Source organism: Tyto alba, unplaced genomic scaffold (genome assembly GCF_018691265.1).
Source record: "Tyto alba isolate M040663 unplaced genomic scaffold, T.alba_DEE_v4.0 Super-Scaffold_1000006, whole genome shotgun sequence".
NCBI classification, from domain to species: domain Eukaryota; kingdom Metazoa; phylum Chordata; class Aves; order Strigiformes; family Tytonidae; genus Tyto; species Tyto alba.
In genome coordinates, this window is record NW_024881272.1 from 29029911 (window position 1) to 29054120 (window position 24210).

General features: G+C 38.2%; 1 protein-coding gene across 2 annotated transcripts; it reads left to right on the plus strand.

Moving 5' to 3' along the window:
- LOC104366180 (protein zyg-11 homolog B) lies at positions 1 to 24076 on the plus strand. 2 transcript variants are annotated; one of them, XM_033008805.2, is made up of 15 exons: positions 1 to 122; positions 6407 to 6572; positions 9074 to 9828; positions 12394 to 12534; positions 13808 to 13984; positions 14155 to 14219; positions 15667 to 15766; positions 15848 to 15898; positions 16570 to 16731; positions 16839 to 16886; positions 17526 to 17723; positions 17812 to 17864; positions 18491 to 18588; positions 20938 to 21137; positions 22984 to 24076. In XM_033008805.2, the coding sequence occupies exons 1-14, from the start codon at positions 120 to 122 to the stop codon at positions 21126 to 21128; spliced, it is 2208 nt and encodes a 735-aa protein (XP_032864696.1). In that variant the 5' UTR covers positions 1 to 119; the 3' UTR covers positions 21129 to 21137; positions 22984 to 24076. The 2 variants fall into 2 exon arrangements, with proteins under 2 accessions (XP_032864696.1, XP_032864695.1); XM_033008804.2 differs by lacking the exon at positions 22984 to 24076 and having other exon boundaries at positions 20938 to 22963.
- The last annotated feature ends 134 nt before the right edge of the window (positions 24077 to 24210 follow it).

Here is a 24210-nt window from a genome sequence, read left to right on the forward strand (position 1 = left end):
AAAAAACGGGGGGAAGGGGAGGGAAAGGGGAAAAAAAAAAAAAAAAAAAAAAAAAAAAAAAGGAGCCAAGCTCGGGGACCCGGCTGGCTGGGCGCTCGCTTCCGGCACCCAGTGCTGCAATGGTGAGTGAGGGCCGCGGGCAGCGCCGGGCCGAGAAGCCGCTGAGGGTATTGGGGTGGTGGTGGGGGGGTCGCCGTCGTGCCGGGGGGGGCAGGCGGGCGGGCGGGCTGCCCCCCGCCCCGCGGTGCCGGAGCCCAGCGACGGCGGCGGGGAACGAAGGGGTCGTGATGGCGGCGGCGCGAGCCCCCGTGCTGTCAGGCGGGCGGGCGGGCGGGGGGAGTGCGCGGCTGCCGCGCGCCCGGGCAGCTGAGGCCGTTGGCCGGAGCGGGCGCGCGCCTCCCCCCCCTCAGACCCTTCCCCCTCACACCCAGGCAGCTGCCCCCGAGCCGGGCCGGGAGCCTTCGCTCCCGCTCGCTGTTGTGTAACCGCTGCGCCTGCCGCCCTACCGATTATATAAAAAGGCGGTCGAGAGCCGGCAGAAGGGAGGCTGAAGCCGTGGTCGGTGCGCCCCGGCAGCGCCGTGAGAGTGATGGTCGGGCCGGCCTCGCTGCCGCTCACCTCGCTGCTCCCTCAGCACCTTGTGGGGCCGAGGGACAGCGGCCGGCTTCCCGCCACGCCGGAAACGGGGGCAGCCCGGCGGGCAGAGCTCCTCAGCCGGCCGGCAAGAAGGGCAGGGCAGGACAGGACCGGACCAGCCGCCTCTGCCTCCGCCAGCTCATGCCTCTCCCCAGCCCTGGGTGCAATCCAACCCTCAGCACTTTTCCCACCGGGGCTTGATTTGTACAGGGGCTGTCTGGAAGAAGCCGTGCCACCGAAAGCACGGGGTTTGTGGCATGCACGGTACGTCGGCCTTGCTGATCCGTGTAATGTGTGGTAGCGTGCCCTTACAGCATGGAGCTGGCTGAAACCGGCTGTGGATAAACTGCCTTTCTCTGTTAAAGACCGGTTTCAGAGCAGAACGTATGGGTGCTGTTCTGATTGCTCCTCTCTTTGAGAGTTGTGCATATTTGCTTTTAAAGGACTAGCAGAAACTTCCTGGGTTATCTAGTCTCCTCCCTTATTATGAAGAGCCAAATTTCATTTAATCCCCTAATAAAGTTTTCTGTCTTTTTTTAAAAGTAGGTGCTTTTTGTACCTGCTGTTCTATTCAGTGGACTAGGGTAGACATTCATTGTTTGATTTTCTTTTAGAGCTAAATTTATGGCAAAAAATCTAATTCATGGCATTTCTGTGCACCTTTGTTGCTGTGCTGGCACTGTGCTTCACCTTAATATTTTTTTTCCTTCCCTAGTTTTTATTCACTGTGCAGTATTTATAGGCAGCATTCATATCTCTCATCTTTTAATCTGCTAAGCAAAGAAAAGCTGGTTTTGTTTTCTACTCCCAACATGCTTTTCTTCCTCAAAGCATTCCAGTAGCTGTTATGTTCAAACTAAAATGGTGCAGGTATCTCTTAACATAAATAGCCCCATGAGATCTCCAAGTGTCTTGAAAATTACATAATACTTCCTTATTTTTGCTTGATGCTTCTCCTGATACCTTCTTTGGCTGCCTCACATTGTTTTCTTGTGGTTAAGCAAACCATTCAGGTTCTTCTCTCCAGTAATTTCTAATTAATGAATTCACATCTGAAGTTTTTTATATTAATCTTGAAATACATTGCTTTACTATGTAGTTTTAATGTAGCACTATTTAATTTTAGACCTCTCATGATCTCTGCCAACTTTGTATCCCTAGCAACTTTAATCAGCATGTTCCCACTTGTGCCAGAATAGTTGACGTTAAATTTGAGTTTTGAACATAATCCTTCCTCGAGCCTGGTTAATAAATTGCCTACATCTGTTTCATTCCATTTAATTTAAGTAGGATAATCATAAAGCTTTTTCTGTAACATAATAATGAACTAGTTTATTTTTCACTGCCTTTGCTTTATTAGCACTCGGAAGAAATTTGATGACCATTACTTGGGTTGCTATTTCTTGATCATCTTAAGAAAGTACAGTTTTGGGGCTGTGGAGAGGTAAAAAACAGTTAGAAACATCGTATGTCTAACACCAAAGAGTAAGGCTCTAAATTACTTATTATTTTCTGGCTAACTTTTTGAGAGAAATAACTGTCACAGTTTGGAAAGACCCTTATCCTGTACCCCATCTCCTTTGAGACTTCAGAGAGAAAAAAGCAGATGGGCCTGGCATACAGAGACCTTACACGTTTGGATTTTGTCATACTGAGTCTGCAGTTGGGTATAAAAATTGGGGATTATGTCACAGAAGTGGTTCTGTTAGAGCTGAAATTGGTATTTGCTTTCTGATGTTTTATACTGGTTAATTGGGGGTGTGTGTGTGTGAACCCCCAAAACTACCTATGGAAAAAAAGGTGGTTTTTTTTTTTAATGAGTCTGAGACACAAAGCCAGAAGGAACTGAATCTTTCAGACTAGAGTTGGTAGGAGCACAATACCTATAGAGAAAAAGGCCCACACAGCAGTGGAATTTACTTTTTGTGCACAGTTAGATTGCAGTTACTGATGTAAAGCATCAGTTAAATCTGTCTCTTGTTGTATAAACAGGTGGTTGCATGGTGATGCTTCCCCAAAGGAACAGGATTTTGTTTTGATACTCGCACTCAGCCAGTTAACCAAGGCATAATGTTGGGTTTAAGATTCTCTAACTTATTCCACGTACTTCAATATGTCCCCCTAAGATCTTTCTAAACTGCATTTTGAAATACAGGTTAAATATATTCTAGCAAGATTTAAAGTCAATCCAAGGAGTTTTTAAAAGAAAATGTAGAGGACTGTATTCTTTGTGAGAACCTTTCCAGCTGCACTAGTGTGTGAGCTGTAAGCTGCACTGAGTAACATCATGTTGAAGTCGGTATTGCATTTCAATCCACTAGTGTATTGGATTACTGTTAGATGCCAGTAGCCATGCAGTTTACTCCTCCCCCACCCCCGACACTTTTTTGTTTGCCTTAACTTTATAAGTGTTTAATATAAGTATCTTTTTAGAGCAAATTAATTTAAATAAGCCTTTAAAAGTCCATCTAAATGCAATTATTCTACTTTTTGTACTATTCCATAAGCTAGTTGGTTTTAGATGTGTTACAGTACTGTTATACTATGTGTTTTAGCTAATGAATATGCCTAGACTTGCATCATGTAATGTGTAATTCTGTGTTTCGGGAAATTTATATTTATTTTCTGGCCACTGAATTAATTTGATAGAATGAAAGAAATGGTGAGGTTACAAGGAAGTATCAGATAATAAGATGGGTATGCAGAAGTCAAATATAATAAAAATTTTACTCAAATATTGCTGGATGATCTTTATTAAATAAATAAATAAATAAAACCTCTACATTATGGTTAACACACATTTGCAGTGTCTCATTAGAGTATCAGAACCAGAAAGTGAAATGAGCTACAAACAAGTGCCAAGTTTGTTTTCAACATTCAAAAGCATAGCTACAGAAAGGAAGCACTTAAATCCTAACCTTCTAAAAGCTTAAATACAGCTGAACACTTTTACTATGAGGTCTTTACATGGGCAATATTCTCATTAAATAAATAGAAGTTGAGAGAAGGAATGACGCTAGCTCACATAAAAGGTTTACAGACTGCATTCAAGCTGTTCTATATCAGTAGCAGACAGTCTAGGAAATTGTTTTTATGATGCTCATCAAGGGACTTTATTAGGTACAGATAAAAATATTTTGCCTATCTGCTCTGGTTACCTCAGGAGCCTTTGTTAGGTGTGTTTCTTCAGCCATTTGACAGCAAGTTGAAGAAACCTTACAAATGTCTCCTATAACTGGTATAAGTGGAGTTAGTAAAAATGATGCTGTGTTGTTTGGAAGTGTCATTGATTCCTGCTTGTAGATTTTGTTCCTTTATTGTATGGATTTGTCCTGTATGGACTTCTAAAGTGATTATATGAAAATTAAAACAGTATCTCCAAATTACAGATTGGTCAGTTAGAGGTACTGGCTGAAAAAAAATTTTTCTGAGTCATATGCTAGTGGCCTTTCTGCAAAGCTAGAAATGCTCATTGGAGTTTGCTCACTGATACGTAAAAGTGTTATAGCTTTTCTGACAGAAATTATGAAACAGTGCCAGAAGGAATGAAGGGAGACAGTATTCGGGTTTTATCATATTTCAGCATCAAATTAGAAGCACAGGATCTAATGGGAGATGAGGATGTCATTGCTTCAGTGGGAATAATTTTCATAAGTACCTTACCTTTGAGTAAAGATTCTGATTTTTTTCTTGAATTGGCAACTGTCATAGAAGTCCTGGGGGTGTGTATTAATTTCATGTTAAAAAGAAAATTTTCTAATTTCCATTAGAAAATGTACTACTTTAAAATAATTGGTTGCTTTTTCTATTTAGAAGTAATTCGGGCATTGTTGCACATTATAAAGAAACAAAAGATGTTCACAGTTCCAAATTCTGTCCTTCCTTTTTATATCAGTTTAAGACTGGAGGCAGTCAAAATTGCTGTTTCCTGGTAATGTGAACAAGTGTCCAGATAGAGTCGATGTTCACAAGAAGCTGGGAAGGGGCACAGCCAGGACAACGACCTGAACTAGCCAAGGGGAGAGTTGATGCCATATGACAGTGTGCCCAGTATATAATGGGGGAGCTGGGTGGGGGTAGAGGTGATCTCGGCTCAGGAACAGCCTGAGTGTTGGGTTCCAGGTGGTGAGCATGTGCATTGTGCATCACTTGCTTCATATATTCTTTTATTAGCGTTGTTATTATTTCTTCTCGCCTTGCATTGTCCAACTACACTGTCCTTATCTCAACGCTTGAGTTTTTACGTTTTTCTTCCGATCTTCTTCCGCATCTCACGGTGGGGGTGTGGGAGTGAGCAAGCGCCATGTAGTGCTTAGTTGCCAGCTAGGCCTAAGCCACGACAGCAAGTCGCATCACAAAATAACTCCTGTTTCTTCAACAATAAAATGCAGTAAGCTTTTTTTTTTTTTTTTTAAAAAAAGCACTTTGCAAAATTGAGTCAAAGGAGTTGGAAGTTGCACATCAAAAGCTGTAGAAAGAACTTGTATTTGAATAATTTGGAGTTTCTGGTTCTCAAACCTGTACTTAAGTCTTCAGGAGCTATTAAACTGCAGTGTCTCATTGTTGTCAATACATGATTCATTAAAGATAAGCTCCATTCCATCTTTGCCCCAATGTGGTACCTCAGTATTCAAATAAATGTACCTTATTTTAGATTACTTTTCTCTGTAATTTTCTTTATATTTCTTCTGTATAACCTTTTATATATTTCTGTACTTCTGTGATGCACATGTTAGGCAAATGAAGCAACAGAAGTTAAATGAGGTAGGAAAGAAAGGTGAAATTATCCAGAACTTTCAGTATAAAAGGCAAGCTAGAATTTTTCCTACAGATGAGATCTGGCAACAGTTGACACTGTTATTTTCAAAATTGTCTGGGGGAGTATGTACCAGTCACTCGGCCTTCTTTTGTGTAGTGCTGGGGATGATTCACAGTGCTGCAAGTCATTCTTTATGTTGATTAATCTGTGTGACTGAAAACAGTAGGCTATTATTAGACATGGAATAAAAAAAACAACTTTGAGAGTTTCATCTAAAATCTCAAATTCTGAAGGAAAAGTTGAAGTTTATATTCTGCCTTGTCCTTTGTACCCATGGTTCTACTATAGATGATTTCCAGGTGCTTAGCGTAAAAAGGAAGAAATTGGTATCTGTAATCATAAGGAATACCGTAATAGCTGTTACTTTATTGCTGCACAAAATTTGGGATTAAAATAGTTCTTTCTGAGTCTCCTTTTTTGATCTGAAGCTCTAGCTGTCCTTTTCAGTGTCAAAAATTGCTCCTAACAATATATGAAGTTTATTTGCATTTCTAATGTAGGTTGGTGGTAGACTTCTAATATGGGTTGACTTAAACGAAAGACTAGAAGAAATAGTTTAAATCAAGAAGTAAAATCTGATTTAAAATCTTTTTGCAGTCTGTCCTGTTTGATTGATTGCAGTAGACTTCATAAATCCAAATGATCTTACCAGCAATTACTTTTCTTTCACTGAACGCAAGCAGGGCTCAATCACAATAGACCAGACTGGATGTGGTTCTGGGGGTGACTGGGGGAGGAGGCTGCCCACTGGTGTGGCCAGCTGTTTATTGTGTGACCTGACTTTGCATGGCTCTAAGGCGTGGACGTCTCCTTTTGTAATATTTGCCTGCTCCAAGGAGAATCAGGCTAACAAAAAAGACTAGTTTGCCTAAAATCAACATAGAGTAATGAAAGATTGATAGAATAAGTTGACTAAATCTCCTTTGTTTCATTGTGTTTTATGTATGACAGGAGGAAGCTTCTCCTTATTCTTTACTTGATATCTGTTTGAATTTCCTGACTGCCAACCTAGAAAAATTTTGCACAGAAAGGCAAGATGGAACACTGTGCTTGCAGGAACCAGGAATGTTTCCTCAAGAAGTGGCTGATCGATTGCTGCAGACGATGGCATTTCATGGTAAAAACAATTGTTTGTGGGTCATCAGTGAAAATATTTTGCTAGAATGTGACACTGCAGTTCTAGCTTATTTTCTAGTAGAATCTGCTGTTGCAGCTGTTAAAACTGTCTTCCTTAATCTCTTAATAGAGAATTTCTGTTATTTTTGCTTTTTCAGCTACAGCTGAATGTTGAGTTCTAGCTTATTTTCTAGTAGAATCTGCTGTTGCAGCTGTTAAAACTGTCTTTCTTAATCTCTTAATAGAGAATTTCTGTTATTTTTGCTTTTTCAGCTTCAGCTGAATGTTGCATTGCCATATAGGTAATTCTAAATAGGAAGTCCTTTGTCTTGGGTTTATGATTTTAATTTAATGTTCCTTTAAGTGAACGTTCTTTAATAGATCTTATTTCAATTTTTTTTATTATTATTTTAAAGACCTCAGCTATTTCAGTATCTCTTGCAGAGCAAGTAATTGAATATACTGTGTGTCTTTATGATTAAACTAGGAAATAATCTTGTGATTTTCATGAAAATAGTTTCTCATCTCTTTTAGCGCTTTGTTGAAGTGTAATTATTTGCTCAAAAGCAGTCAGTTTCAAAAGTAGTATAAACATCTGTGAAAAACATGTTGTGGTGATCTTACATTTTATGTACTGGTCTGTCATGTTCTCTGTTAGCACATCTTTGAGGAGAAGGCTGCCTTTTCCTTACTTGCTTGAAGCATGCCAAAGGAAAATGTTGTGTCAATAAAAGCTTCTTAGCATGAAGAGTGAATGTACAGATTACCCTAGAGAAGGGGCAGGAGACCCATTCCTGGAGATCCTGGAGGCTTTTCTTGAGAGACGAGACATGACACTAGGAAAATTAGTCTAAACAGACCAAGTGCCCTATCCTATAGGTGCACATTTGACTAGGTCTTACTGTGCAAATACTGGTGTTCTAGTTTTCTCAAGTTGTTCTAGTCAGATATAACAGAAGGAATGGTCCTAAAAAAAAAGGCAAACTCAGAGAAACTTTTAATCTTCAACATACATTACTTTCTTAAGTAGTTATTTAGAGTAGTCCCAAGAAATCAGATTCAAAGAATTACTAGAAACTTATTACCAGTGCTAGTAGTGATGAAGGCAGTTCCCGACATCGAAACAGCACAAACAGTCAGAGTGGAGGATCAGAACAAGCGCATGCCAGATAAACAGGGTGTGGCTAAGGTAGGACTGTGAGGGGGCCGAACCGGATCCTTAAATGGAAAGATGAGCAAAAAATTTAGTAATTTAGCAATACTTTAAGCTAATTATAATTATTTATCACATTTATTTTTTCTGCTGGGTACCAATTGTTTCACCCTGTATTTTTGCTTCCCCTGCAAAAGAGGAATGCCCTGACTACTTGGTCAGAAATGCTTAGACTGCTCTTTCGAAAGGTCTGCAAATCTTATTATTAATTTACCTTTGTCACAGAGGCAATTACTAGCTTGTGACTTAAATACAATCTTTAGTGGCAATGATGTTTTTATTAAAATATATTGAATTTTCATTTTCTTTTTGATGTTCAGTATGCTTGAAGACAGGAGATAAAAACCCGGAGTGTTGACATAATCCTCTAGAGAGAAACTAGGAGGACATGTTCCTCCTACTCCTTTTGTCTGCGTGCTTGTGCAACCATACCATTCTCAAATGGCTTTCTATAAAGCAGTAATCCTTCTGTTGATAAGATACAAAGAATAAATCTTAGTGTTTTCAATGTGTTTTGTCTAATCCTGTGCATGGAATTAAATGCATTGTTTCAGGATGTTACCTTTAGGCTGCAAGAAAAGACTACTTATACAGTCTTCCTGATACAGAGCAAAAAGATAATAATCTCAAACAAGATTGTTGCATTTCCTTTTTTCATCACTGTCTTTCTCTCCTTCCCACCCTTTCCTTGTCCTCCCCTTTGTCCTCTTTGAATCACTTTTTAGGTTTCTTTCTCACGTTCAGCTTGTTTCTGGGCAACACTCCTACCCTCTTCATGAGGGATATATAGAAGAACTTAATTAGCTTAGTGTATTGATACTACTTATGAATTCAGTCAAATGCTAAATTAGTCACTTGAGTTATCTTGAGGTTAATAGAACTGTGACCAGGAAGAGTAACTTCCAGAAATTTTGAAATTCTGTTTTTAGCATGTTTCGAACCAGTTCAGGGAAAAAATCTGGAAAACGCAGACAGATGTCTGAATGGTTTTGAGTCATATCCACATTTTATTTATTGCATGTTCCATGCTCTAAACCAAACAGGTAATGTGTATATACTGCATCTTGATTTATTTGTCCTACTCTTAAACCTGGACTTTTCCAAAAGTGAGATTGTAATCTTAAATGTGAAATCTCAAGTATGAAATTTTGGGATCGGTGGCATAATGATCCAAGACAAACTACTTTGCAATTAATTTGCTTTGTTAATACTGTGTACTCTTTGGGTTCCTAAAATAAAAGTGATGTTCTTTAACTCTAGAGCCAAACACTAATGCTGTTTTCCAACAGGTCTTCTGAACGATGGAACTGTGGGCATCTTCCGAGGCAACCAGATGCGTTTGAAACGAGCTTGTATTCGGAAAGCGAAAATCTCTGCTGTGGCTTTCAGGAAAGCATTTTGCCATCACAAGCTGGTAGAGCTTGATGCTACTGGAGTGAATGCAGATATAACAATCACAGACATTATAAGTGGACTTGGCAGCAATAAATGGATCCAACAAAATCTGCAATGTCTTGTGCTGAACTCACTAACTCTTTCTTTGGAGGACCCATACGAGAGGTGCTTCAGTCAGTTGTCTGGGCTTCGTGCATTGAGTATTACCAATGTTCTGTTCTACAATGAGGACTTGGCAGATGTTGCTTCACTTCCTAGACTAGAAAGTCTGGATATATCAAACACCTCTGTCACTGACATAACAGCACTCCTCACCTGCAAAGACCGACTCAAGTCTTTAACCATGCACCACCTGAAATGCTTGAAAATGACCACAACCCAGATTCTGGATGTTATAAGAGAACTAAAATACCTGAATCACCTTGATATTTCAGATGACAAACAGTTCACATCAGACATAGCACTTCGTTTACTGGAACAGAAAGATATCTTGCCTAACCTTGTGTCTTTGGACATTTCTGGAAGAAAACATGTTACAGATAAAGCTGTAGAAGCGTTTATTCAGCAACGGCCCTCAATGCAGTTTGTAGGACTACTAGCTACTGATGCCGGCTACTCAGAATTCCTAACAGGAGAAGGAAATCTAAAGGTTAAGTGGGGGAATTAATTTTACTGAAAAATTACAATGTGCAGGAAAAATAGAACTAATAATTTGTAACAAATGTATGTGGGTGTTTCAAAGGAAGGCTGGTAGGTTCATTTTTTTTTAACTGTTAATTGTAATTACTGACTTTATGTCAAATTTCTACCCAATTCTGGCAAAGAAACTGCTAAATTTATGGAATACTATTGTAAGAAGCACTTACTTTATGTGCCTTTTCAGTCAGCCTTAGATCCTGATTTAACATATCAGATCTAAGAGAGCTGACCTTTGTCTAGTCTAAAGTAATTTACTGGAATAATATTCTATGGATTCCAGCACAGTACCTATCATAAGGCAGCAATATGTAAAAGGTGGAGGTACAGTTTGCATAAACTTGGAGTAATTCATGATTAACACAGCAGATACAATAAAATTTTATAACTGACCTGCTGTTGTATTCCATCACCACTTCTGTTTCCTATTACAATATTTCTGCCCACCTTGAGAGGTCTTTTGGTGATGAACATGTTAGAAGCAATTACTTAGAATGAAAAACTTCTTCTTGTACAAATCCTAAATTACTTAGCCCCTTAGAATGAGATGATGTTTGCTGAAGTACATTTATTTATCTTTTAGTGCCAGGCAACAAGACGTCGTTCCCTGTTCTGTAGAATGTGCATGCACTTACTGGAGAATGAGCCTATCCTGTCCCTGCTAGGAAGGGGTCAGAATTAAAGAAGAAGGAGGTGTTTTAGACATGTCAGTGTCAGTGGTATATCATCTTTGAGTTTTGTTTTCTACTGTGCCATGAGGATAATGGAAGTTGCAAAGGAAATGAGGAGGAGTCTGCATAATTTGTCCATAGTTCAGTCTTTCTCCTGTGCAAGTTGAGTTTTGCACTTCAGTTTTAAAATTCAGAATTATCTTGTTATAGGCAAGTGAGGTAACATAGCTACACAACTTTATAATTTTTTTTTTCCCCTCTGGAACCTTAACAGTTGTTAATGGCTAAGTCTCTTGAGTACTTAGTTGTCACAGTTGATAATGATGTGTATGAATGTTGAAATGCATTGTTGGAGAAAGCAAGTTCTTGTTTGATGTGATGATGTACAGCATCGAGAAATTATACCTCATGTTTGGTATAAAATTATTCAATATAATCTTTGCTATTTAGACTACATGCTTCATACAAGTAACTGTGCTATGAAAATGTAGGAAGGAAGATTCTAGTAACATAAAAATCTGATGGATTTACAGCTGTGTAGTTTGCTTCTTTTTTTTTAAGGGCATAGTTGTCAAGAAGAGAAGGGATTGTTTTATTAACACCTCCCTCCCACCCCCCTTTTTTTTTTTGGTGACCTGAAATTCATTACTGACTATAATGAAATATGGAGACAGCAGAAATAAAGTATTGCTGTGTTTACAGCAGTCCTGTGAAATCTGATTACAGAAAATTCTTGATAGATTGAACGCTAGGCAGATGTTATAGTTGAAAATGTGAAGCCAAGTAGAAATTCTTCGTGTAGTGTATAATTGGCTGCAAAACATGTTAGTAAGTATGATTACCCTGTTCTAATCAGTAGAGAATATAAGCCAAAATCCAAGATAGTATCAGTTCTCTCAAGGCTGTAATCTATTCCTGATCTAGTAAGTTTTGAAAAATTTGGCTCTATACAATACAGGATACACAGAATGTGACACTTCAATCTGTGAACATTTGCCTTCCCTTACATGACACATTAAATAGAACAAGATCTGCATGCTTCCTTAAGAATTTTAAAAAACAATGATTGCAGCAATGATTCATTAAATAGTAGAACTGAGAAACAAACCATCTACGGTTATGCAATTTACAGTTATAAAGTAGATAAAATGTAGTTAAATGGAAAGTATAGCGGATTGGGAAGTGGAAAAATTTGCAGCTAGTTGCTGATCTAATATTCTGAATTTAAGTTCATGTTAGTCAACAGCTCATAGCTTCTAATGCAGTCTTTGCCTAAGTTAGCTCATTGTTTAGTTTTCATGTGTATTTAAGGTCTGGTTTTAAGAATTACTTCTTTTGCAGAGAGCATGAGTTAGTTCTTTAATATGGTGCTGGAAAACTATTGCAATACATATATCTTACAGGAAGCTTGATGTTGACAATGAATGGAAATCTTTTATTGCCAGAGCTACAACCCAGAGCCAAAAAATTAACAGCCAAAATACTATCTTCATCAGTTTATCAACTGCATTTGCCAGAGTATTCAGTTACAAATAGTGCTTTTAGGCATTTGGTGCATCGTAAGCAGCTTTTGTTAGTTATGAAGTACTACTTTTACTTAGTGGTTTCATACACTTCTGCTTAAACACATGACTAAAAGTCTAATTTCAGCTTATAATGTGGATTCTTCTTTATGAAGATTGTGTAGTTCTGGATTAAGATGGCCAGGTAAAGTAATCATTTGCTTACTGTAGGATTTGGCTAAAAATATCACCACATTTGAAACTGCAGCTTTGTACTTTTTAAGAACAAAATTTGTAAAGTAACATTATGACATCTTGAGCTAAAGATTATTTCTCTGTTCATAGGTGTCAGGAGAAGCAAATGAAACTCAGATTTCTGAAGCACTGAAGCGTTACAGTGAACGAGCCTTCTTTGTGAGAGAAGCACTCTTTCATTTATTCAGTCTGACGCATGTAATGGAAAAAACAAAGCCTGAAATTTTAAAGGTAAAATACATAGTTTTGATGATTGTCATGCATTGTTTCTTAAACTGAGTCCATCCCCAAAACCCTGGTATAAATTATTTTATAAACTTATACATTTTTTGGTGTGATTTTAAAAATTAAAATTGTAATATTGGATAAAAATTAACAACTGTTTAAACAATAGTGATGTAGAAGATGCCTTCTGGTGTTTTATGTTGAGTAAAATTGATCTGGATTAAGGTATAGTATCTAAATTATTTTTTTCATGCAATTTTTGAATATGATACAAAGTTTTCTTCAGATCATAGAATACCAAGTTGGAAGGGACCTTAAGGATCATCTGGTCCAACCTTTAATGCTGAATTCTGTCATTAAAACATATCTGTACTAGGTCAAATCAAAGGTCTGTCTAGTCTTACTCCCCAGATACCGCAGTGCCTTCTGCTGATGCTTACAATGCACTAATAATAAGGAAGGCATTCAGTTGCATTTCTCTCCACTGTCACCTTCCAGATTAACAGCAAGTAAACAAATATCATTAGTGTTCTATATTGGTCTCTAACTTGGAAAATCCTAGAAACTTCCTTAAAAATCCATTCTAGGCATTGGCTTTCCATGTCTAGAACACCAGAGGTAGTTTAATTTTCCTGTGATCATCCTGTGACCTGACTAGGACAGATTATTTTTATTTTTCCCATCTTTGACATTGAGCAAGTGACCTTGATTTTGTTAGCTTCAATATCAAAAAGTCTTTGGCAATCAGTAATCAAAAAGAAACATATTTTCTTAGGTGAGATCACAATCAACATACATAGCCCAAAACATAATTCAGGAAGAAGCTGTGAAAAATACATCCTGACCTAGCAGTTTAGGATGTGATCTAAAATGTCTGGTCGCCAAACAATAAGCTACTACATTATTGCCATTACACTGCAGAAACTCTGTTCTGTCTCATTCAACTCTGAAGGGGTTTGGTGATTTTCATCCTAGTATTTAAAGCAAACCCTGGATCTTTCTAGGAAACTCTTGCATTCCACATAGCCTCTCCTTTGAGAAGCTGCCGGAACCAGTGCAAAAGTACTTGGAGAAATAGAAGTTGTCAGCTTTGACTCACTGAGCAGAAGGAAATGTTCCTCTTGAGAATTAAAATCACACCAGATGGGTTTTTCACTTAAGTAAAAGGGAGGCAGAAATTGGACTCTGAGTCATTGCTGTGGCCTGGAGCAACAGTGGATTGCTCTTGGGGTATGTGCGCAAACGTGTAACTAATGTGGGCAAAACTCTTGCATTTCAGCTTGTGGTTATTGGAATGAGAAATCATCCCCTGAACTTGCCTGTGCAGTTAGCAGCAAGTGCATGTGTCTTTAACCTAACCAAGCAAGATTTAGCAGCAGGCATGCCTGTGCGACTTCTGGCTGATGTCACTCACTTGCTCCTGAAGGCCATGGAACACTTCCCAAATCATCAACAGGTAAAAGACAAAATTTCTTTATTTTCTGTAGGATTCCCTGTCTTGTGGATCTTACAAAAGGTTTCTCCACATCTCATAACCTCATGGAAATACATTCAGTGATTCATATCAAGAAAGTATTCTGAACTATATATGTTTCTGATGAAGTAATTCTTCTTAATTTTTCATAGCTGCAAAAGAATTGTCTTCTTTCGCTATGCAGTGACAGAATCCTTCAGGATGTTCCGTTTAACAGGCAAGTTTTATATGTCAGTTAGAATGAGTTGTAGCATTGCAGAATATTTTTCTTTGTTGTCTGTTCCTTCAGAAGGTTTGTTTCCGGTCTCGGTTTTGCTCACTTTAAATCATTCCAGTGTGCTGAATTTGTTTGGCCTATATTATTTTGGGCCTGTAATTCACAATTGAGTATAGGTCTGAAAAAAATCCTTTGGTATACAGGTATTTTTTTACTTCACATGGATATGTCTGTCACTAATTGCGTGTAACGGAAATCAGGATTTCTCTGGGGAACTATGGGATTGTTTTTTCCAGAGATTTTTCTACTTAAATATTTTACCCAAATGCTTTGAAGTGTGTGGTCTGATGTTTCAGAAGATTGTGCCAAATTTTTCTTCCTTCTTTGCAAGCAATTCCTGTGCACTTTGATATATTATAGAATAGGTTGGATTGGAAGGGACCTTAAAGATCATCTAGATCCAACCTCCTTGTCATGGGCAGGGACACTTTCCACCAGCCCAGGTTGCTCAAAGCCCCGTCCAACCCGGCCTTGAACCCTTCCAGGGAGGGGGCAGCCACAGCTTCTCTGGGTACCCTGTGCCAGCGCCTCACCACCCTCCCAGTAAAGAATTTCTTCCTCATATCTAAATCAACCCTCTTTCAATTTAAAACCCTTACCACTTGTCCTATCCCTACACCCCCCGATAAAGAGTGTCTCCCCATTTTTCCTGTACCCCCTTTAAGCACTGGCAGGCCACTCTAAGGTCTCCCCGGAGCCTTCTCTTCTCCAGGCTGAAGAGAACTCCAGGCTGAAGAGAACCCCAACTCCCTCCTTATAAGGGAGGTGCTCCAGCCCCCTGATCATCTTTGTGGCCTTCTCTGGACCTGCCTGAGCAGGTTGGCTTTCTGGGCTATGAGCACACATTGCCAATTCATGTTGAGCTTCTCATCATCCAACGGCCCACAGTCCTTCTCTCAACCCATTCACTGCCCAGCCTGGATTTGTGTTTGGGATCACCCCAACCCACGTGCAGGACCTTGTACTTGGCCTTGTTGAACTTAATGAGGCTTGCGCAGGCCTCTCAAGCTTGTCCAGGTCGCTCTGGATGGCATCCCTTCCCTCCAAGCGTGTCGACTGCACCACACAGCTTAGTGTTGTTGGTAAACTTGCTGAGGGTGCACTCAATCCCACTGTCTGTATTGCTGACAAAGATGTTAAACAGTGCTGGTTCCAACAACAACCCCTGAGGAATGGCACTCAGAAGAGACCTTAAGCAAACAACTGAAAGCTGACTGAGGCTCATGCAATACCTGTAATTTCACTGTGTATTTCTACTTTCTTTTGGTACAAGGCATATTTCTTTCAGTTTCTTTTGTCATGCATGCCTTTCTCTGTGTTGTCTGTGTACGTACATTTACTAAGACTTATGAGACTTCTGAAAATTAAATTTATTTTTAATTTCCAGGTTTGAAGCAGCCAAACTTGTTATGCAGTGGCTGTGTAATCATGAAGATCAAAACATGCAAAGGATGGCTGTAGCCATAATTTCCATTCTTGCTGCAAAGGTATGAAATTTAAGCTTTGAGATGATAGGATAAAATTTCTAAAGTCTAAAAAAAAGTTGATATGATTTTGTTTGTTTACAGCTTTCAACAGAGCAAACAGCTCAACTTGGTGCAGAACTCTTCATTGTTAGGGTAAGTCAGATACTTTCTGACAGTAAAAAATACCATCCTCTCCAGCTATTCATGCTAACAGTTTTCCTAAAGATAGAAAATAAACATAAGGAGATAGAATTCCAAGAATACATTAACCTGTATTCATTAGAAAGTTCGTGAGAATAGAAAAGCCTAGAGAATTTCTTAAAGATAACAACAGAGACAGTGGCAATGAGACATATTAGCATAGATATAAAGAAGCTGAAGTAGAAAAACTTGACACAATTAAAACAAAGTAAAATAGCAAGACATCTCTTGATTTGAAATCCGTTGTATAAGAAGAAAGATACTCAGAAAGAGAGTATTTGAAGTAAATGGGTTAGTGCTGTCAATATTCACATGGGGTCCAGACTTCTGTGGATGGCATTGTGCCATCTGAAATAGTACTACACATGAAATTAGGACGAAAAAAAAAAAATTCCTCCAGCAGGCAACCATATTCAAAGGAGAGGCAAAAATTTCAATAGCTGTTTTATTCTGTATAGTTTGATGCTGAACATGCAGATCTTTACTCTGCATATAAATGATAGCTATGCATTACCCTAGTCGGTGCAGAAGGAAGCAGAGGAGCCAATATATTTTTTGATATGCAATTATAACTGGGATTTTTTGATTTTTTTTTTTTTTTTTCCCCCTTCCCCCCCCCACAGCAACTTCTACAAATAGTTAAACAGAAAACAAATCAGAATCTTGTAGATACTACCCTCAAGTTCACACTGAGTGCACTTTGGAACCTCACTGATGAATCTCCAACAACATGTCGACACTTCATTGAAAATCAAGGGCTAGAACTTTTCATGAGAGTCTTAGAGGTGAGGAGTATAGTTTTGGTGGTAGATTATCAAGATAGGTTTATAATTAACATTGTTTCAATAATAAGCATAAGTGTTTACCTGTGGTTTGTTTCTTTTTTCCACAGTCTTTTCCATCTGAGTCATCCATCCAACAGAAGGTTCTTGGACTTCTGGTGAGACGGAAAGGGAAAAAAAAAAATCTGAAATATATACTTTTAAAAACTGATTTAAAAAAAATATATATTTTTTTTATCCCATGTTAATCTAAAAACCTGCTTAATATTTTTACATTCTTCTTTGATCTTTATAGTGTCTATTATTTACAATTGACATTTTTTTTGTCTGTTTTACCCGTTCTCCAACAGCACTAGTTATATTGAAATTGATAGTTACAGTAAACAAAAAGAGCTTTTAAGAAAGGACAGTGAGCGAGGCTTCAAATGAGTCCAAATACAAAAAGGAGGTTGAAGATCCATGGAATTCAGAACTGTGGACTGCTGAAATGTAATGAAATTGTGTTTGAAAATGTTAAAACTAACCTTTAAGTTAGTGTAATCTGCATGGTCATGGTCTGAAATCAGTTATGAGAAACCCTCTTTGTTTTGAGGCAAATTTCTGCATTAGGCTGGAAAAATTTTCAAAAGCAAAAGTAGTATTTTAGCATCTGGTGGTCACCTGGATGTATGATGATCTCATCCTGGTGTTCATATGTGTTTGCTTACACAAGGTAGTTCAAGTTTATAAGTTTATTTCCCTCATATGGTATTTCTTCTGTTAATATTTTCTATTATCTGTTTTTTCCTCCCCTCCAGAATAACATAGCTGAAGTTAAGGAACTCCATTCTGAATTAATGTGGAAGGACTTTATAGACCACATCAGTAAATTATTGCACAGTGTGGAGGTGGAAGTTAGCTACTTTGCAGCAGGGATTATTGCTCATTTGATATCTCGAGGAGAGCAGGCGTGGACGTTAAGTCGCAGCCAGAGGACATCTCTCCTTGAACAGCTGGTACAGAAATGATGGTGAATTTTATACTCTTTTATAGTTTTTAATGTTTGTATTTAACAATGAGTGTTCCTGGTTCTATATTTTGCAGCATTCTGCCATTTTGAATTGGCCAACCCCAGAATGTGAGATGGTGGCTTACAGGTAACTATTGTCTTGATTTCAAGTTTGGAAAATAAACTGAGCTAGATTTCAAACTTGTTCCCAAAGCAGAATGAGCTGCTAGCTAGACATGGTTTTGCCCAGTGGAATAAAACCTGTTGGCTTAAAATACATGGTGTGTTAATTTCCCTTGTGTAACCAAAGAAGGTTAGGGACTCCTGTAAAAGAAAAACGTAATGTTGTTCTGCTGCTTTTCTATTAAAGGTATTCAGCTGCATGCCTAAAAGACTTGGACACAAACGTTAACCAGTAAGGTTATATTGACTAGCACTAGGTTAGTACTGTCTGTCCTAGATAGAGAAGGTTGAGGCCAAAAAGTACAATCAGATAATTACTGTCCATCTAATCCTTGTAATTTCCACTGGTTTTTACTCCTGTTTTTAAGGAGCAGGAGACATCCAAACGTTATGGTAAAAGTATACCACAATGTATGATTTTTGCTAGTAATTGTCTTAAACATTAAAAGGTTTGCCTGTTGCATTTAATACTCTAGTTTAGCAGGTGTCTCTCCTAGTTAAACCTGTAGCTGAATGAATACACAACATGTGACCTCTGAAGTAATAATACCTAGCAGTAAAACGAGTTGCTGTTCCTCTCCTTTTTTATAGGTCTTTCAATCCGTTTTTTCCGCTACTTGGCTGTTTCATGACACCCGGTGTCCAGTTATGGGCAGTGTGGGCCATGCAGCACGTCTGCAGCAAAAATCGTATGTATTAGGATAACATTACCCTTAAAAGTCTTATTTCTTTGCATATTATTCATTAGCATGAAGTGGGAAAAATAAGAATTTCTAGAGTATACACTCTTAGTTCTTTGGAGAAACTACATTTATGCTTTGACTAAATGGGGCAGGAAAAGAGTAATAAAAGTTCTTTATATACTTCTTATTTACTGGAATTTTACTGTTAAATGCACAGTATTAAAAATGTTGATGGACATGTGTTAGGATTAACTACATTTTTGGTTTACACATGTATTTTAATTCAGAAACGTAAATATTAATAATGGACCACAAATTTCTTTTAAGAGCAATGATTGTAGCAGGTAGCTATCTCTTACTATGAGAACAGAAGTTTTAGGTAATCCTCATCTCTAATCACCTTTTTGCAATAACTTGCTGTGACATGAAGGTCAGTTTCTTAGTCTGCCTTCCCCATCTGCAACATGAGAAGGCCAGTGTCTTGTTTGTATGTGATGAAATGCACAAATGTTGGGAAAGGAAATATATCCCCTAAGCATACCTAAATTATTAGAAGACTAGACAAACCTTCCTGGCTCTTAATACTTTTTTTTTTTTACATAAATTTGTATGATGTGAATGTATGTGTTATCGTTCACTTCTACCAGATATAAAGCAGCTTTCCTGTAAAGTATTGAAAGTATTTTCTGTGTCAGTTTTTTAATCTTCTTGACTGCAATATATCTATGCTTGTTTATCCCTATCTCATAAAGCACTTTTTCTACCAGGAAAAGACCAGAGTAACATGGCATAATATATAATTGCACATAAAGTACTGTTTTCCTGCTCTTTATAGAGCTTGTAAATCTAATGAGACACTGTTCCCAGGGTACACTGTCCAGAGATCTGTGAGAACTTTTCCTGTGTTGAAGTAGGACTGTTCTGACAAAGTTGTTTTACTGGTCAGATTCTGGATAACAGTTTTTGATTAAGACCTTTTAATTTCTATTTGTGCCTCATCCCTGTTAACTTAGTATGGTCCTACTTGTTCTATTTATTTTTAGTGTTTATTTTGTGCTGCCCTAGCCTCTGAGCTTTCAACATGCCACAGAGGTTTGTATTGACAGGGAGTAACTGCTCTATAGAATGGAGAGGCTGGAAATATTTGGATGCTGTACTACTGCTTTGAGATCAAGACAGTTTTCCTGAAGTTTTGTTCTGATGGTCCTTGGTGCCAGAAGCTTCTGGACAAAGTGGCAGAGAAACCAAATGTAATAACCTACTCTGAGGGAAAATCTGTTTCATTCTGAAATATGAAGATGTATTTGAAGGGAAAATCTTAAACTTTTGGTGCTTGGCACCAAGAAGGCTTTTTGTCCTGAAGAGAAGATGCATTTTATTTTGACCTCCTCTTTTAGATGAGGGTGAAAAGTAGTCTGCCGTTAATGGGATTGATTTTTCTTTTTAAATTTTTTCTCCTTTTGCTGTTTCTTTATGTCATCTCCACCTCACTGAGCTAACTTAACTAAAATATCAGTAGCACTGCAGTAATTGTGATCCCCATTAAAAGCTTAATGTCAGCGTTTAAACAGCTCGGGTGTTGCTTCACCGAGATGAATGGTGAATTGGGGCACATCCGAGGTAACGCTCTGTGGGTTGCATTGTGGATTCCTGGCCCGTTTGCAGTAACTTCCGAAGCTTGCATGCTACATTAAACATATGGTGCTCTATAGCTGGTCCCTGCTCTTAACAACACTGGAGCTGATATAGGTGTGCTTTCAGCTTTTTAAAATCAATAATGAAAGTGGAAAGAAAAATTATAATTTTATCCTTGAAAAGGCATTCGTAGCAACTTATAATGAGTTAAAGGCCACCATCAATAGTATTTGGCAAACTGTTTTTGAAGGAGCTAGCTCCTATTCACTCTGTAAGCTTGTACAAATGATGTAGTATATCTGATACCATTTTTTGATAACTGTTCTGAACTGAGGTTTTTGGTAAAGGTGATATTTTTACCTGGATACTGATAGATACTATAGTACTTCTCATTCCAATTTCTTAAAGTTTTTGTGTGTGCACCTAAAATGCCTGTAGAGGAGGTGGGGGAGAGAGAGAATACTATGCATGTTACAAGGCACTTTCCAGTCAGCTAAGACAAGCATGGAAACACACGTGATTATATCAGAGTCCTGTCCAAACAACTCTGTTATGTTGTCACTTGTTAAAGTACAAATGCACTTCTATAGACACTTTCGGGAGGGTCCTAAAGGCTGCTTGGTCTAGGAGATGAAAGTGCATTTAAATCAGTGTTTGCATTATCTGCTACGTTTACCCTAGAATTTATTTTTTAATTCCCTTTTTTAAATCTTACTACAGCTGCCAGATACTGCAGCATGTTGATTGAAGAAGGTGGTTTACAGCACTTATACAACATCAAGGAAAATGTCCAGACTGATCCACATGTCCAAAGGATTGCTATTGCCATCCTCGATAGTTTGGAAAAACACATTATGAGACATGGGAGACCACCACCATGTAGAAAACAGCAACAAAATAAACCGAACTGAAAGCTGCAGGTATAGGATTGTAAAGTACTGTTTCTGTAATAATCCCTTCTGATGTGTGTGTAGTTGGAGTAACTTGTAATACAGTGGTCACCATTAAAGTGATTTGCTGATAATTGTGGTACCCAGAACCACATACAGTAACCTTTGGTGAATGTCAACTTTAATGGTAACCGCGTATGCAACTTGTAAGGGGTCACTGCTTGAGCTGGTCATACCTGTAGGATTACTGCTGGCTGCAAAGAGATGGGACTTGTATAGATCAATATGCACATCCGAAAAAAAGACCTCTAGGAATATCTTGTTTTGTGACTTCTGGGAGAGAAAGTTATCCCTATGATTGCTGTTAATAACACTGTTTACCAGTTTGGTGTTTGAATAGAACTGTGTGTGGTTGTGAGATTCAACACTTTCACAAAAAAACAAAAGTACATGCATGCAGGTTACAGTGAGACTTGTAACTAAGGCGACCAAAATGTCCATTGTCTCATAACCCTTTGAAACACAAATGGGGTCTTCAACTGCATTTTTCTTTTGCCTGCAAGCTGTGTTCTTTTGTTTTCCTTACTGCTAGAACAATGCCTTTTTGCAGTTCAGCTGTCCTGAGTCCTCCCTACTCTTAGTAAGGTGGGGACCAGCATTGCATCAGGGAAAGGGGAAACCTACTAAAGCAAAGCAATAGAAACAGGATTAAAACGAGATGAAATACTAAAAGGATGAACTAAGCTTGAGGTTTTAAACTTGGTAACAAGAAGAGGTTTTTGTTGTTGTTTGACTGCTTTTGGTTGTGTGTGATATCTTTCTTTTTAGAATACTGATAGGGAAAGGAGAAGGCTCCTTAAGAGCAAAATACTGACTTGTCTTCACCATGAAGGGGATTGCATGTCTTGATAGGAGGCCCAGGATATTTGGTCACCTTATTTATAAAAGACTAATGATTACTCTGTTTTCTGTAAATAGTCTGTCAGTGTTGTGCAGTGAATTATATTTCCAAGTCATCACAGTGCAAAAGATCACCCAGTGTTCTATGTAAGCTCTGTGTCAATTGCGTTGTTTTGTGGGGTGTGAAATTTTACATAAAGATGCTAATTGTAACAACTTATTTCTTTCTTGGTTACCTATGGGTTTCAAATGATGTGTTGAAAGAAACATATTGCACAGCATACAGATGTCTGATAAAATATAAGTGATGGAAGCAAACTGCATGTCCATTCAAATTCAGTTTCATTTTAAGTATTGTTTTTGTTTATCTGGTTAGTCTCCATATTTCCATGGCAACTGATTGATATTCAGAGACTCTTTTGTAAATATATTGGTAATTGAGTTTAAAAAGAAAACTTACCTTTGGTAGCTTACTAGCAGGGATGGCTTCTTCATGATGCCCATATTTTACTATTTTTAACTCCCTCCCTCTCCCAACTCCCATCCTTCAAAAAAAAAAATCACCTCTAATCTTCAATAATCTAGTTATTGTATATTTCAGCAACTTCAAAAGGTACCGATCCAGTAATTTAATCAATGTTGTGTAATTGCTTTTTGTATGAAGGTATAATTTGGCTAGCATAATTTTCATGTGTGTATCTGGTTATATACAGTTTTCTTAATTCAGAAAGAAATTAAATTGGTTGTAGCTTTGAATTATGAAGGTGGTTTAAAAAGTGAAAAATGGCCTGCAAGTCTTTACCCACCACCCTTCTGGGATGTCTGTTATGGGACTTCTGCTACGAAATTTCTGTTACATGAAATGGAACACAAAACTTGTCAAAACTGGTGTTTAGAGAATGAATATAAATCAATTGCTACAAGATTTTAAAATAAAGATGACGACTCTCCTTACAGTACTGTTTTTTTCTAATAGCAGGAGAACTTGCTGAAGCATCTTAACTAAAACTGTGGGGAAATAAAAAGAAATTGCAGCTCCATGCAGCACAAAATGAATGTGCATCAGTCCAGATGAAGATGTCACTTCATGAAGTTCTGCAACCAGCAAGCACAGACATTGTAAATATTTTCCATACCCTTTTTGTTTTGTTCTCACATGCTTCAGGTAAACAAATAGTGAGCAGAATTTTTTTAAGCTGCAATGCTGCAGCTTAAAATGTCTGCAATGTATAAATCCACTAAATTTACTTGAATGGGCCAGTTTCAGAAAGTTCTGTTCACATTCCTGAGCTGCTTCAGGAATTCCTGCCAGGGTGGAATAATTCTGGAAGCAACTTCTAAATTCTTGTACTTCACCTGTGGCATTTGCCATCTTTTTTGTGAAGGCTGAAGATTCTGACTCTGCTTTGCCTTTGCAGATCTTCACATAGGAAACTTGTATAATCTGGTAAGGTTACCTCACCCACAGAATTGTTCGATTAACTTTTGACACAAGTGAAATTGTGGTTTGCTTCAAGACTATCATAGCATGAAGTGATGCCCAGTTCCAATGTGGTAAGCCACGTTTTGTAAGTATATTTTGATAACCTTTGAAGCATTTACGAAAAATAAATTTCTCCAACTATACTAATTCACTTTTGCTTGAAAGCCCCGGCCTAGGGAAGTAAGAAGCCATAGAGGTAAATTGTGTGGCAAGTCTCAGTGCTGGAGAACCTCTAAGCAGAGAGAGAGTTACTTCTAGTCAGGCAACAAAGGAAAACAGGTGATGGGAGAGACGTGACACGCCTGAGACTTCAGACCTAGACCAATACAGTGGCCATATATACATGTACACACAGGCCTTCCATTTTCCCAAGCACTGATACCAAAGAGATGTAAGTTCAACTGGTTGGAGTGATAGCTCTGTATTTTGCACAATTCACAACAGATCTGGAGTGAAACACCATTGCTCTGTGTTAATGCTGCTTCTTCTGCCTGGTTAGTTAGAAGAGCACTGATAAGGGAAAGCAAACTTAAAAGAAAACCTTCCTAAGTTGACTTTCTCTTCAGAGTGATTTTTTTTTTTTCATATCAATGTTTAGATGCAGTGTGTTTTCTGCCTTTTTTTTTTTTTTTTTTTTTTACATTTGCTTATGGTAAGTTGAAACTTTTCCATACTCCTTACCTGACATCTGTCTGAGAGCCATAACTACCAACTTAAGAT

What these genes read in the sequence shown, in the direction of transcription:
- LOC104366180 (XM_033008805.2), top strand. An exon ending in TTTCCATTCTTGCTGCAAAG is followed by an intron (nt 15,767 to 15,847) that starts GTATGAAATTTA and finishes GTTTGTTTACAG; the next exon opens with CTTTCAACAGAGCAAACAGC. An exon ending in CATCTCTCCTTGAACAGCTG is followed by an intron (nt 17,724 to 17,811) that starts GTACAGAAATGA and finishes TATATTTTGCAG; the next exon opens with CATTCTGCCATTTTGAATTG.